Source organism: Calypte anna, chromosome 13, assembly GCF_003957555.1.
Source record: "Calypte anna isolate BGI_N300 chromosome 13, bCalAnn1_v1.p, whole genome shotgun sequence".
Taxonomy (NCBI): Eukaryota; Metazoa; Chordata; class Aves; order Apodiformes; family Trochilidae; genus Calypte; species Calypte anna.
The window spans coordinates 6,277,114-6,291,792 of record NC_044259.1 but is presented as its reverse complement, the minus strand read 5'-3'; the positions used below and the strand labels follow the sequence as shown (position 1 = coordinate 6,291,792).

The following is a 14,679-nucleotide window of genomic DNA, read 5'->3' as shown; positions in this document are numbered from 1 at the left end:
AGTGAAATAAGTGATAAATCATAAAGTGATTTTTCTTCCAGGAAAAGGATGTGACTCCTGATAGCATCCTGCTGAGGCGAGTGAGAGAAGCTGCACTCCAGACTGAAAATCTTTCTCCTTTTATACATATGAAGACTTCCACATCTCTTACTGACTTTTTTCTTGCCCTTGCCATCTGTAATACAGTCCTGGTCTCCACAGCTACTGAGCCAAGACAAAGGGTAATCTGACTTTAAGTATTTGAGGAAAATTGATCATACTTCCATTTAACAATGTAGAGTGGTATTCAGTGAAACCTGAAATGGTGAAAAGTAGTTTGTTAGGGAGTTCTCCTCTTGTTATTTTACCTTTTGTATAACTCCCTGCCTGTATCTTTCTCTCATGGCCTTTTATGTTTGATGAACAGCTATGGCTACCACAGTATCTGCACTTTGCCTTCTAGATTTTATATTATATATATAGTAAGAAGTATGTTGAATATACTGTGTTTTCTCTGATCTCCCAGGCCATTGATAGGACTAAAAGGGGCTTGATTGCATCCCTGGTTTAGGGGATACTAATCACTAGCTAATTTGGATATAGATATACCAAGCACTAGCTAATTTGGGTGCTGAATCACAGCTCTTCAGAATTCCTCCATCACAATTAAACAGGAAAAAAAGAATTTTTCTTTTATAATTGTCATCATTTAGATACAGAAAAATGCACTGAGATTTTGGAAAGTATCTTGTAGTTCACATTTCTTAATTTTTAACCATAGATTTTCTCATGTTACTAGGTCACTGTCCCACCACCAATCAAACCTTCCGGAATCACCCTGGAGAAGATTCATCAGATATTTCAACGACTAAAATTAGCAAGCCTTAGTCAATCTTTTTCCTCATCTCAGTCTAGTTCAGACCTAGGCATTAGCTTCAGTGCAAAGAATGCCCCTGAGTATCGTGCTGCCTTGGAATGCTGTGACAATGACAGAGACTGTGGGGCCAGTGGCGGAGGTGATGAGCTGCAAGGCAAGGACAGCACAGATATTGGGAGTGCTTCCTTAGATGAGGTTTTTAAATCTATGACTGACAGTTCCTTGCCAACAGACTTTTGTTATGAGGCTGAGAGCCCAGATGAAGCAGCTCTTGTCTATGCTGCCCAGGCATACAGCTTCACCTTAGTCTCCCGAACTCCTGAGCAGGTGACTGTGAGGTTGCCACAAGGCACGCTCCTGACTTTTGATATTCTCTACACTTTGGGGTTTGACTCAGTAAGGAAAAGGATGTCTGTCGTGGTGAGACACCCACTAACCAAGGAAATTGTTGTCTACACCAAAGGAGCTGACTCTGTTATAATGGACTTGCTGGAAGACTCTGCCAAAGGTAATCAGCCAAAGAGCTATTTCTGTTCCGTGTCCTGTGAAGAAGCACAAGAAGTTTGCAGCATTTTTTTCTGCATGAAAAATTTTGTCTAGGCATTAGAAGTATAAAAAAAGAATAAGCTTTCTCAAGTGTTATCCTTGCATATCAGAACTGAGGTATTTATTTAATCTGAGTAGTGCCTAGAATATGGAACAGGCTAATTAAAATTCACAGGCAGTGCTAACCCATGTGGATTGTGTACTCTGCAATAATACTGGCATAAGGGCCTGACCATTGTATTTTAGCTTGTCAGCAAGAGTGCTATAACACTAGCAAGTAAACAAACAAAACAGCCACCGGTAATGTGTTCTTAAAGGAAATAAGGATCTTAGCAAGTTTTCAACTTGTGCACAGCCAACACTTTCAAGCTTTTCAAGGAATTATTATACCAGAATCCATTTTTTTTCTAAAGCTCACTCTTTTACAATCTTAGACCATTAGGTCTGAAATGATCTGTGCCTAAAATACAGAATACAGACCTTTTTTCTTTTTTTTTTTTTTTTTTTTTTGTATTTCATAGTTGATACTAGTGCAGAGAGAAGAATGAAACGAATAAAAGAAAAAACACAGAAGCATCTGGACTTTTATGCCCGTGATGGCCTAAGAACTCTGTGCATAGCTAAGAAGGTAAGAGGATATTTGCCTAATTTTGTTTACAGCTTTACTCTGAACATGTCAGAATTTTAAAAATTGAAATGGTCATAAATTCTTTCTGCTTCAGAGAACAAGCCAGACACAGCCCATCTCTTTTTCCCTTCTTCTTGATTGCTCTGCAGTTTTATTTTCCTCTGTTACCTCACTTTGAGCAGGTGATGGATTTTTGGTCAGCTGCAAATCACTCATTTCTCTTTCTCTTACGGTAGCTCTCGCTGACCTTCTCACCAGTGATTCCAAGCAAGAAATAAAGACTGTGCAGAGAAGCCAACCTTATTCTATTTTGTTTGGCATTCAGCTTTCAAAAGTCTTGCCCTGAGCCTGGGTTAGTACCTCTTAGCCTGATACTTTAATACAGAAGTTGTCTATGGGCAACAAACAGGCAATATTCACAGTCTGAAGAAATGTAAAGCAGCCATTAGGAACAGTTCAAAATCCCAAGTCTAAAGGCTGTGTGATCAAGTTTCTCCAGGTCATGATTTTAGGTTTTAAGTATGGGCCATTATACCAACAGGAAGAAGGTCTTGTTTTTCTAGTTTCTGATCGTTCTAGCAGTTATTACTAGTTCTAGTTTGTGTTATTTCAAAGATAACAGAGTACTTGACCAGCCTGGGCAGGAGTTAAGTCTCTGTCATCCAGAATGTTGGCATTTTCTCTGACTTAAATTTTAAATGAACTCTGTTTAAATTGTTTTATGCAGGTCTTGAATGAAGATGACTTTCAGAAGTGGGCCAATTTTCGTCAGGAGGCAGAAGCTGCAATTGACAACAGAGAGGAGCTGTTAATGGAGACAGCCCAGCATCTGGAGACCAAACTCACCTTGCTGGGTAGCTAAAAATAAGAATTGTCATTGCGTGAAGTATCACTTGCTCTCCTGTGATATTCTTGGCAATCAGACAGGCAACAGCTTACACTAATTTATATCAAAAAAGTCTTCCTCTGAGCTTTGGAAACCTCAGGGCTAAGGTATACAGGCCAATGACAGTGCCCAAACAAGTTCTTGTGCATTTTGAGAAGCAGTAACTTTGAAAGAGTGTACTGAAACTATTATATGCCAGGAGCAAAGAACATGTACATCAGCTGTTCCAGTGGCTCAGCTGACACAATAGATAAGCAAGATCCTATAATTCAATCATGTGTCTATGTCCTCAGATAAACCTCCAAATATTATAAATTAATTTCAGCTTTGAGCAAAGATTCCAAGGCAGTTTGGTAATTAAACTCTCTTATAAAAACCTGTAAAACTGCTGTCCACACCAAGATATTATTGCTAGTGAATTCCTGCTGTTGTTACATTGTCATGTTTGCTTTCTGTACTTGTAAAAATATATTTCATGTTCAAACTTGGAGTCTTTGGCACCTGTTCATTGTCCATCACTATTGTACCTAACAACATTATTCTGTTAAATTACACAGCTCTTCAGTCCTTTTTCTTCTTGTTTCCAAACATTTTGTTCTTTATGACTTTGATTTTTGGTGTTGTCTCAGTCTCATCTTTCTGTGGATACAATCTGTGCCCATACTTCATTATCCTGAATTTCTGTGGTTGCAAGCTATTAGCATTATGGCTCCTCATAATCTCTGCGGTGATTTAAAAAATTAGAGTAATAACAGTAAATGCCATAAGCAGAACCTCATAAGAGGTAATGTAGATCTTGTCAGAATCTGTTACCTTTGCCAACTTTCAGAGCTTCGTGTGCTTTCATACTTAATTTCACAAAAAGTGTTCTTCTAGCTTAAATCGATATCCATCTTCAGCATACTGTAGTTACAGCATCTTCAAACTGACCTCTAGTGGAAGAGATAAGGAGTATTGTTACATTCAGGCAGTGATTTACCTTCAGAATGAGTGTTGGCATCTGTTTCCAAGTTTGAGGATTTTTAAAAGGAAAACTTACTGTTCTGCTTCTCCTTTTAGTGGGTGAAACATCTAACTTGACAGTTGGGGTAGCATTCATTTAAATAGTCAAAGTTCATCTTTTCTGCTTGCTTTGACAGGACTTAATGCAGTACTTTAAAAATGCATATGGTGTAATTCCTCTGCCAGTAGATTGTCATTTTGGATTATTACAAAGAAATGAAATGCATTCTTCTAGCAAAGAGTAAAATGAAGAGCCAGAACTTGATTGCTGAGACATTCAGTTCTTAATCCAAATGCAGATCTTGTGTCTGAGTGTTTATTTGCTGGACATTACCTTGGCTCAGCTCTTGACAAGTTCAGAATCACAACTGGAAGTCAAAGAACTTTTCTGGGAAAAAAAAAATAGCAGCATGACTTCCAAATGAGAGAAAAGTCCTTTACTAATTCTTTTTTTTGTTTGCTCAGGAGCAACAGGGATTGAAGATCGGCTGCAGGATGGAGTGCCTGACACAATTGCAGCTCTAAGAGAAGCTGGGATCCAAATCTGGGTGTTGACAGGAGACAAGCAGGAAACAGCAGTTAACATTGCATATTCCTGTAAACTCCTGAAGCAAAGGGACATAGTTTTCACCATTAACACTGAAAATAAGGTGAGCGTAGAGAGATCTACAGAATTTGCTATCTTAACCTTCCTTTGGGTCTAGTAGCTTGACACTGTTTTGCTTTAGACTGTGTTCAATGTGAGAAAACAGCCAACCAAAAAGCCACATAGAAGCATGGGGCCAGGAACATTTTATACTATTTGTAACAGAATGAATCAGAATGGAATTTACGTAGAGTTTGATTCAGTTAAAGTACAATGATTTTTCCACATTAAAATATTATTTTTAAAAAATTACCTGAATAGTGAGTTTTACAAAGAAGATAATATGCAGTTTAAGTTCCTGATTCCTTAATAATATTGATATCTGGCTTTTCACCTTGCAATGGAAATTTCAGATAAAATGATAGTTTAACCCCAGGTGATATCTGTAGGAGAATATTTGGAAAGAACTTAAGAATTGGTGAAGAAAAAGTATGCAGGTGTAGGTTTAGTTACACTGAGGATTAGGCTTCATCAGATACTGATTGAATGTGACTAATTTAATATATTATCTTCTTGTGTAAGAAGCATTTCACCTTCTTGGAAATCTAAATACAATTCTTGTGGGCCAGTTAAAAACACAGTCACTATCTTGACTGTCCATGGTGGAGCACAGAGCTGTTGATGTGCACAGATATTCCCTAAATTTCCATGGACATTAAGGAGGTCAGGTAATAGGCAATACACAGATACTCCTAAATGAGGATAATCATTTGAAGGGCTTGTCTGTCAGCTCCTGTGACTCACTGAAACACAGTGAAAAATCTGTGGTGCAATCTATGGCTGTTCCTGAAACTGTCTGAACAGAAGAGGGAAAATAGAGTCCTAACTTTGGAGAGGATAAATGTCATTAAGCCATGAAAGGCTTTAAAAAAACAACCTTGGCTTTTGCAGATTGGGAACCAACATAAGCATGAAAACCATGCCTTACATTTGGGGAGCAGGGGGACTGCTGCCATACCTAGCTCAGTGTTCATCTCTTTGGGTTTCCTGGTGGGAGAGATGGCTTTGTGGATGGGTTTAGGGGAGAATGATTTCAGGCATTATGGCTAAACCAGACCCATTTTCTTAGGAGTAGTAAGCCCTGGCCATTTCTAAAACTCCAAAACAAGTTCCAAAATACCAACTGTTTTTCTCTCATCTTTATTGTGTCATTAGTGACTTCTTACCTCCCAGACAGCCTTGGACACGCCAGAGGTGCCCCAGGCAGCTTGTCTTTACCCAGAGTGTGGCTCTGTCCTTTTATGCAATGAGCACTGGCTCATACTCAGCAGCTACCATGATAGGATGCTGAGTAGAGGACAGAGGGCTTCCTTCTCTGTAGAGGCAAATCACTTGTGGTTCCCTCAGTTTTTCTCCCTGCAGAAGAAGAGTTACCACTACAAGCTTTCATTTCTCCATACAGCTATTGTGAGGATTAATTAGATATAGTTACAACACTAACTTGGTTTTTCTCATGATAGGCAATTGTATAGAGCAGTTAGGTGGCCTACTTTCTAACTCCTTTTGCCCGCAATTAGTAGCTTTCCAAACAAGAATAAAATCCTATGCAAATGTCTCTCTCTTTTAATGTCACAGAAATAGGGAAACATGTGAAGATGATATGGAATTTGGCACGGAATACATTCCTTGCTTCAATGTGTAATTTCATTTGATACGCAGATCTGCTTTAACAGAAGGCAGAATGAATATATTTAGGATGGAAATTAGAAGATGGTTTCTGTCAGAGAAGTGATGCTGTAGGCGGGACCGTTCTGGCTCCAGGGGATGTCGTAGGCTCATGCACTTACCCGTAGCCCTCCAGATGGTCCTCAGTCCAGGTTTAGGTGCAGTCTCTCGTGTGAATACTGGTGGTTCAGTGGTCATTGGAGTTGCCCCATGATAAGATTTAGCCTTTCAAATTGAAGCTGAGAACACTGGTTCTGAAAGTGTGTCCCAAATAATACATACAGACAAATAATACAGACAGACAAATAATAGATACAAAGAGCCTCTGCTTTCACAGCTTCTCATTAATATTGCCAGTTAGCTCTTCAACTGACTTCAGTGCGAAAGCAAATATCTTCCAGCAAGAAGCAACATGTGTAGGGGAGTTTGGGGGATTTATTCAAAGACACAAACCAGACAATCCAGGAATTTCTGCTACAGTTTTTGGGTGGTTAACAGAAATGATGGTGTTTCAATATTTTTTAGAGGTTTTCAGTGTGCAGACTGTATGTGGCCTTTTATTAGATGTCAGAGGTACATTTGAATCCAGAACCTCCCACTTAAGTGTAATTTAAATCTTGCAAACATCCTACACATGTACCGTATGCAACATAAAGTGAAAATAACATTTTGGAACTGAATCATCACTCAATAAAGCTGGCAGAAAAGGTAGAAAAGGGAGTGATTAGCTCCTCAGGTATTCAGTGCTGTGTCACAGAAGGAGGATGTCTAGTATTAACAGCAAAATAACTTTCACATCATTCTAGGTTTTCTCTGATAGTTGTGTGCCACTTTAGATATGTATAGTAAAGTTAAAAGTGTTCCTCTTAAGTCTGTATTTTATACTAAGTCAAATCCTCCACTTGTCTGCATTTGTAAGGGGACTAAGGTCCAAAATGAGGTAAATTCCCTAAGGAAAGAGGTTGTGTTTGAGGCACAGTGCTGGGCAAGACGAAGTTTTTTTTTTGGTCCCTAGCTGTAACACCTACCTGATTTGTGACCTAGAAAAGACCAAACTGTCAAAGTTATTAGGTAGTTTTGAAAATCTGAACCTCTTGTTTCTTTCCTGCAGTTTATTTTTGAAGGAAGCAAATGCTGCAATATCTCATGATTCATATCAGAAGCAGACTTTAAAATTATCCTTTAGAAAGAAAGGATTATTTTTTTTTTAATTTTGATACTCTTAGAACTGCAAAAACAGATATGCCCTCCTGATGTGAAGATTCTTTTTTTTCAAAATTAATTCTTACTACAGCTAACTAGCTGATAAGAAGTGCAGGGTTTTCACTGAAGGATTTGGTGACGCCACTGAAATAATCTCAAATCTGATGAATCAGTGCATTTCTCAGTCAGTTTTCCCTACTGTTTATCTGATAGGCTTAAATCTACTGGCATGATTATACAAGCATACACTTTGTAAGGTGTAGAGGGAGATGGAGATAACTATTTGTAAACCCACTTCTGTTTTCTCACAGGAAACCTGTGAATCTCTGTTGAATTTAACCTTGGAAGAGGTGAGGAAGAATTCTGAAGCTGAAAAACCACAGAGGAAAATTTGGGGCGTTATCCCAACATCTTTCTCAGCCTCTGAGGCCCCCAGTTCTGAGTTTGGATTGGTGATTGATGGACGGACCCTGAATGTCATCTTCCAGGCAGGGTTGGAGGAGACGTTCCTGGAGCTGACCAAGCGTTGCCGCTCGGTGCTCTGCTGCTGTTCCACTCCTCTTCAGAAGAGCATGGTGGTCAAGCTTGTCAGGAGGCAGCTTAAAGTGATGACCCTGTCAATAGGTACCTCCACTTGGAATCTCACAGGAGAGGGGAGGAGGCAGGTTCTTTCTTGATGAGTTATGGAAATGGATGGAATATATGCTCTGAGCTATTTCTTGTGCCTTGGGTAGACGCAGTGGGGAAATAGCATTGATCTCTCCTGATCAGTAACCATACAAAAGTCCTTCTTTGGCTCTTGATCAGCAGATCTGCCCCCCACTGAAACAAGATGAATGCACTCCAGAATCTCCCAGAAGTCCTTTTCATGCACACCAGTACAAACACATGTACACGTTCCCTCCTGAATGCTGTCTCTTTGGGTGCAGTAAGCAATTGATAGTAGTTACTGTTCTGCCTATTCATAAAGCCATTTTCCTACCAGATTTTCTCAGCTGGTGAAAACAATGGTATCTCCAGTGTGGGATTAAGCACTGATTCATTTGCTTTTTACCTCCAAATAATGTGAAGTGCTTTGAGATTCCTGCTCTACTTTTGATAAGTCATCGCACTAAAATCCTTGCAAAATTTATTTTTATGACTTGAAAACTAAAAAATACACCTCAGTGGGCCAAAAAGAAGAGTCTGATGTATTTTTAAACTCCTTTTTTTTTCCTTAGAGTTCAAAATACAAGCTTTCAGCCTTCTGGTTCATTTATTTTGCTTTACCAGCTAACTTAATTTACAGTCTCCACGTTGCAGGCAATAGTCATGGTTGTTCTTTCCATTTTGTTATGTATTTCATATATTGCTGCAAGTTGAAATCAGCAGAATAACTCCTGAAATTGGCTTGTTACATTGTCAACTGCAATCAGATTTATCATATAATTTGAAGAATTCAGTGACGTAGGGTGCTGCAAACATGTTGTTGAGCATATGGAGCTCACCAAGCAGAAATGTACAGAACAATGCAGGCAGGTTCAGAGTGTACAGATAGATGTAGATGGTGTCAGGGTGTCCCTGCTGCCACCCAGACAGTTCCAATATCAGGCTTAGCCCTGGAGGATCCATGTCTCCTGGGAAGGAAGGTTCCAACCAAAATTAGTGCCAACGGGTCATGATTGTTTGATGCTGAGTGCTAGTTGCTCTAATTCATACTCATGGTAGATCAGAATAGCCTTTTTCAGCATAGTTGTTTTGGGTTTTTTCTTGTTCTGACGTAGGCTTTTTGGGGTTTTTTTCTTGTTCTGATGTAGGCTTTTGGGGGGTTTTTTTTAAGCACCTTTTCATGCCCTGTATTGTTCTCTCCTATCTTTCCATTCTAGGTGATGGTGCAAATGATGTCAGTATGATTCAGGCAGCTGATGTTGGAATAGGAATATCTGGCCAAGAAGGCATGCAGGTATCTTTCCATTTTATTGAACTTTCTCTTATGTCACATAATCTTTTACTGCCTAATAAGTTTTATAGCACTTCTATACTCTTAAGTGTCATCTTATGGATGTAAATTGACTTCATTACTGTTGTAAATTAATATCCAGTTCATAATTACCATCTATCCAAAAAAAAAGAGTGCTTTCAGGCAACAGTTAGCACACATGGGCAAATGCATGTTTGCTCATGAGACTGGAAAATTAGCAGATGCCTGCCCAGTGTTAGGTTAGCATCTGGTTTCTGAATCATCTCTGCTACGCCATCTCCAGGTTTTCTGCCTCAGAGTCTTTTGCACAGATCCTCCTTCCTCACTCCCCTAAGATGGAGAGTTCTGCAGAGGCAGAAAGTTCAAACTATTTTCCCAAGTATTTTTTTCCTACAGTATTCTATAGGAGGAAATAATTTCCATGTCCACGTTCAAATTTCATCACATTGGGTGGGAAAAAAACAGCTTTTGTAAATTAACTTCTCTTCTTTTCCCCAAAGGCAGTAATGGCCAGTGACTTTGCAATATCCCGATTTAAACACCTCAAAAAGCTGCTCCTTGTCCATGGACACTGGTGTTATGCTCGCCTGGCAAAGATGGTGATATACTTTTTCTACAAAAATGTGGTAAGATTCTTAAAATTCTAGAAGTTTCCACAATAGCAAGGGTTAGCTCCAGGTCTCAGGAGGGAACTGTTTTTATTTTTGTAGGTTATACTCTCTTTTTATGAAGCTACAGCTCCTGTTTCTTTTCTTTGTAAGTTTGTGGTTTGCTACCTCTTTCCTAGTACCATCCTGCATAAAGCTTTGAAGAAACTATCAGTTCTAAATTTATTTTGCAATAGTATTATTCCAGAAGGAAAAAGGGTTCAAGGATTTGTAACTTTTATGTAGTAGTACGAGAAACATTAATAATACCCATGAGTCTCCAAATAAAATTTGCATAAGGAAGAGCAGATTATTAGTGATGGAATATATATATTGGGTGTGAAACCTCTGGATTTTTGCATTTAATTTGATAGTACTCTGCAAGTAATGATGCAGTCATATCTGGTGTTTTTATTACAAATGTAATGTATATGCAAATGAGCTGTGCATTGAAGAATAATGTAGAAAGGAAAAAGCTAAGAGTAATACAGTTTCTACAAGACTGCAGACACGTTCGTATGGCATGAAATATATTGTGAGCATGAAGGACTATTTACTTAGAATTCAAAGTATCTGTATTTTTTTAAGTAACTGAATAAGGATTACTTCTTATCAGTGTTAAGATTTGTAATGGAAATTGAAACTTTTCCTTTTTTTCTTCACTGGGCATTATTTTAGACCTCAAAGGATATTTATTCACAAGGCAAAAAAAGCTCTCCAGAGTGGTCTATTATTTCACCAGCACCATTAGGGAGCAGGAGAGTCTTTGATTCCACAGGGACAACCAGTTTGTAAAAGGATTTCAAAATCTGATGCTCAGAGCTGTGAAAAGTTTATTTAATTATTCTCTGATATTTTCTCAAAGAAACCTAAAGGCTTTTAAAGTGATGTATCACAGTGGATGGGTGTGAAGCAGTCCCTTAAGCGATACTGCTTTATGGAATGAAGTGCAGAGCTATATACTGACAGTATTTAAGCAAAATAATGTCTTCTTGGGAGACTCTGTTAATAACTAATTTGCTACATAAACCTCACAGGTGCAACTATGAGAGACACAGACCATCCAAGTATTGCAAATAAAAGGATCCAGATCATCTCTAAAAGGGAACAGTGTAGGGGAAGGAAGAAGGTAGAAAGGAGAGGCCACAGGAAAAGTGTATCTCCACAACTCCTACCACCCAAAGGGAAATTAAATCATATCAGCATGAAAGATGTGCTTCTGCACATGTGGGGAGCCACAGTTCAGCTTGTAATAAGATGCTGTGTTTACATTTGCTTCTCTACAGAGCTACGTCAGTCTGCTCTTCTGGTACCAGTTCTTCTGTGGGTTCTCAGGCAGCACAATGATAGACTACTGGCAGATGATTTTTTTCAATCTCTTCTTCACCTCAGTGCCCCCTCTTCTCTTTGGAGTCCTGGATAGAGATGTTTCTGCAGAAACACTTCTAGGTTTACCTGAGTTGTACAAGGATGGACAAAATTCAGAGGTATGTCTTGATTAATGAAATAACTGCTACATAAGCCAAAGCATCACAGTTTTTTTGTTGTTTTGCTTTGTGAGGAGGGAGTGAAGAAAAGAGTTTCAGACTTACTGGGCACCAAATGATCCATTAATGGTTTCTAGTTTACTGATGTCCACTAGCAGTGTGATTGTAGCTGTCAGAAGAACTGGTAAGGAAAACTGCTTCAATTTGTTTCCTGAAAGTGAGGCTGAATGCTTGGTCATAGTTGGAAGATATAAATGGGAAGATTTATTCTGCCATTAAAATACAGAGCAGTCCAGGTTTTTACCAGCATGCTGCAGTATAATAAGTAAAGTGATGAGCTAGTGATTCAGCCCTGTGTTTGGTGTTTCTGATCTGAAGTAGAGATGAGGGACCAAATATGTGTCTGTGTGGACACACAAAATATATAGAACATTTCTCAGTTAAGGCATAGAAAATAAAAAATAAAACAGCATGAGAAATGTAACGAATTAGGGTAAAATAGTTTGAGTGCTCCTTTCAGTGAATGGAAGAAAATCAGAAGTTCTGTCTGCAGGACAGATTAGAGATATGTGTCCCATCATAATGACTGTTATCTATAAAATCCTGCAGATATACAAGCTGTCAACTTTCATTATTACGATGTTGGATGCCTTCTATCAGAGCCTCATTTGTTTCTTTTTCCCCTACTTGGTAAGTACCTGGGTCATTAATATTCTCATTCTCCTATCCTCCTTAAAAAATAGAAAAAATCACTTCCAAATAGCCAGGGTTCATCACAGCTTTCTTCCTGTTTTCTAGACATACAAGGACTCTGACATAGATGTGTTTTCCTTTGGAAGCCCCATCAACACCATCTCCCTCCTGACCATTCTCTTGCACCAGGCTCTAGTAATGAAAACCTGGGTATGTACTTGACTTGTCCTACTCATATGACTATTTTTTTTCCTGAACATAGCATATTGTGTAGACACAGCATTGTCTTTCAGAGTAATTTCCCTGAATTCTGGGTCACAAAAAGTGAGTAACAGGTACACCGAGAACTCACACTATGCCAGAATTGATTATTGGCCTCTGAAAAATACCTTCAGGTATAATTTCAAGTTATATAATTTCAAGTCAGAATAAAAAATGACAGAATTTGCTTCTGCTGTGCCTTTGGACAGGACAGTACACATTTTTTCCATCATTATATGAGCACACGGTTTTTAAAGAACCATATTCCCTGTCACTGTTGCTTTACAAGTTATTCCAGGTATTTCTCCTGCTACATTTTTCAGTAGCATGGACCTATTGGGCACATGATTTCTTATCCTTCTTCATGTCCTCCTGACTTACACCCTGAGTCCGTCTCACAAGCATCGCTGTCATTTCTTACAGACCCTGTTCCACTTGGTAGCCATGGTTGGCAGTGTGGTGTTTTACTTCGTCTTCTCTCTCATCTACAACGCTGCCTGCGTGGTCTGCAACCCTCCCACCAACCCCTACTGGGTTCTGGAGAAACAGCTGTCAGACCCCACCTTCTACTTCCTCTGCCTCATCACCCCAATCACTGCACTCTTGCCAAGGTTTGGATGATGCGCCAGTTCCCTCCCAATTTTATTTTTGTGGCTTTCTAGGCACCTAAGTGAAATGACAATGCTGAGGCATACAAAGATATGTCAGGCACGTGTGTTGCAGGGGGAGAGGTGATCTGTGTGGAAGTCAGGTGACTGGGTTCAATTTTTGAGTTCATGAACTGTTCGTTTATTCAGTTGTATAATCCTGGAGAAGTCTCTATGTGTCTACTGGTTTTGTCTTCTCAGGAAAAGCTTCGAAGTTACTGCTGCAAATCTGCTGCATAATTGTTCAGGGTTATAAACAAAACATTGTTGTGCTCATCATTAATAGAAAGCAAGATTTTGAAATATTCCTGTGTGCTTTGAGAGCTACAAGATATATTCTGCTTCCTTAGCACATCACAGTGCATTACTAAGGCAAAATTAGGAACATGTTTCTGTATCAAGTAATTTTCTGCATCCAGAATTTTAGTTTTGCCCTGTGCAATAAATTGAGTCTATTAAAGATAGCTGTAACTGAGCCTGAGTAGTATTTGGAGAGAGATAATTATTTTGATAGACTGCTGAAAAAATCTAGTTTGAAAAACATAATGGTTCTGTTCCCATATGTGTATATGGTAATCTGAATGTTTTGATGCTAAATACTTTAATCATTCTGTAAGCAGATATGCTTTGTCTGACTTGCACCACAGCATTTTTATTTCTGCTTGGACAATGGAGAAAATTGATTTGTTTGACTGTCTTGCTAGTAACCTCATCCTAATTGCCATGAAACAGTGCAGCACACTGGCATTGCAAGAATCAGGAAAATATTTGACAGTCTGATTTTGTCCTTTAAGGTACTAAAATCTGAGCCTTAACTTTCTCTAAAAAGTAACCTTGATACTGTGTATCTTCAAATTATTATTATTATTTCCCCATTTGACTTGAGATGCTCTTCTGATTTCATATTATGTTATATAATTTCAAGTCAGAATAAACAAAGTATAGTTCAGTAAGGTCTCATGTCTTCTAGGCAGAGCATCTTTTTCCAGTCTGTTTTGGTCCTTTGTGACCTTTGTTTTCATATCAGCCCTCATTCACTGTGTCGTTTTTGATGCTGAGCTTTTCATCAAGAGCTACATCAAGCATGTGGCAAGAGAACCTGTATCTCCAGCTTGGGAATTTGGCAAGGTTAAGATCATTGCTGCCTCAGCAGGATGCTCAGCTTAAAGATTTGATTCTTGCAATCTTAAGAGCTGGATAACTGCTGTTCCTTCATGTAGGTACCCAAAATGATTTTCTGCAGAGTCTTCAGTTCACAGAATACCCAGCCCTCAGTTTCTGCTACAAGGTAGTTGTGTCAACATATCACAGCAGTGGTGAAACCCCCCCTTTTTAAAATGCACTTAATTTTAAGTCTTGGTTAGTTCATCTTGTCACACTGCCTGCTCCTTATCTCCTTCAGCCGCCAGTTGGAGCCTTGAGAATCTGGTTTCTTTCTGAAAGTTTTTGTTCAAATCCTTGCTCTCCTTGGTTCTTCCTTTTGCTTGCTGTGTGAGCTCATGTTTCTGGGACCCTGCAGGCCCTGTAGGCATAGCTGACTCTACCCAGGTCA

At 39.0% G+C, this 14,679-nt stretch overlaps 1 protein-coding gene across 1 annotated transcript in view; it reads left to right on the top strand.

The window, feature by feature from the left end:
* Positions 1-14,679, top strand: part of ATP10B (ATPase phospholipid transporting 10B (putative)) — a 44,350-nt gene that overhangs the window by 28,984 nt on the left and 687 nt on the right. Inside the window, exons 10-21 of the mRNA XM_008498705.2 lie at positions 42-221; positions 779-1,364; positions 1,924-2,030; positions 2,758-2,884; positions 4,384-4,568; positions 7,744-8,056; positions 9,298-9,374; positions 9,893-10,018; positions 11,326-11,526; positions 12,136-12,216; positions 12,325-12,429; positions 12,904-13,091. Coding sequence (XP_008496927.2) covers positions 42-221; positions 779-1,364; positions 1,924-2,030; positions 2,758-2,884; positions 4,384-4,568; positions 7,744-8,056; positions 9,298-9,374; positions 9,893-10,018; positions 11,326-11,526; positions 12,136-12,216; positions 12,325-12,429; positions 12,904-13,091 — 2,276 coding nt within the window. The remainder of the gene's footprint in view (positions 1-41; positions 222-778; positions 1,365-1,923; positions 2,031-2,757; positions 2,885-4,383; positions 4,569-7,743; positions 8,057-9,297; positions 9,375-9,892; positions 10,019-11,325; positions 11,527-12,135; positions 12,217-12,324; positions 12,430-12,903; positions 13,092-14,679) is intronic.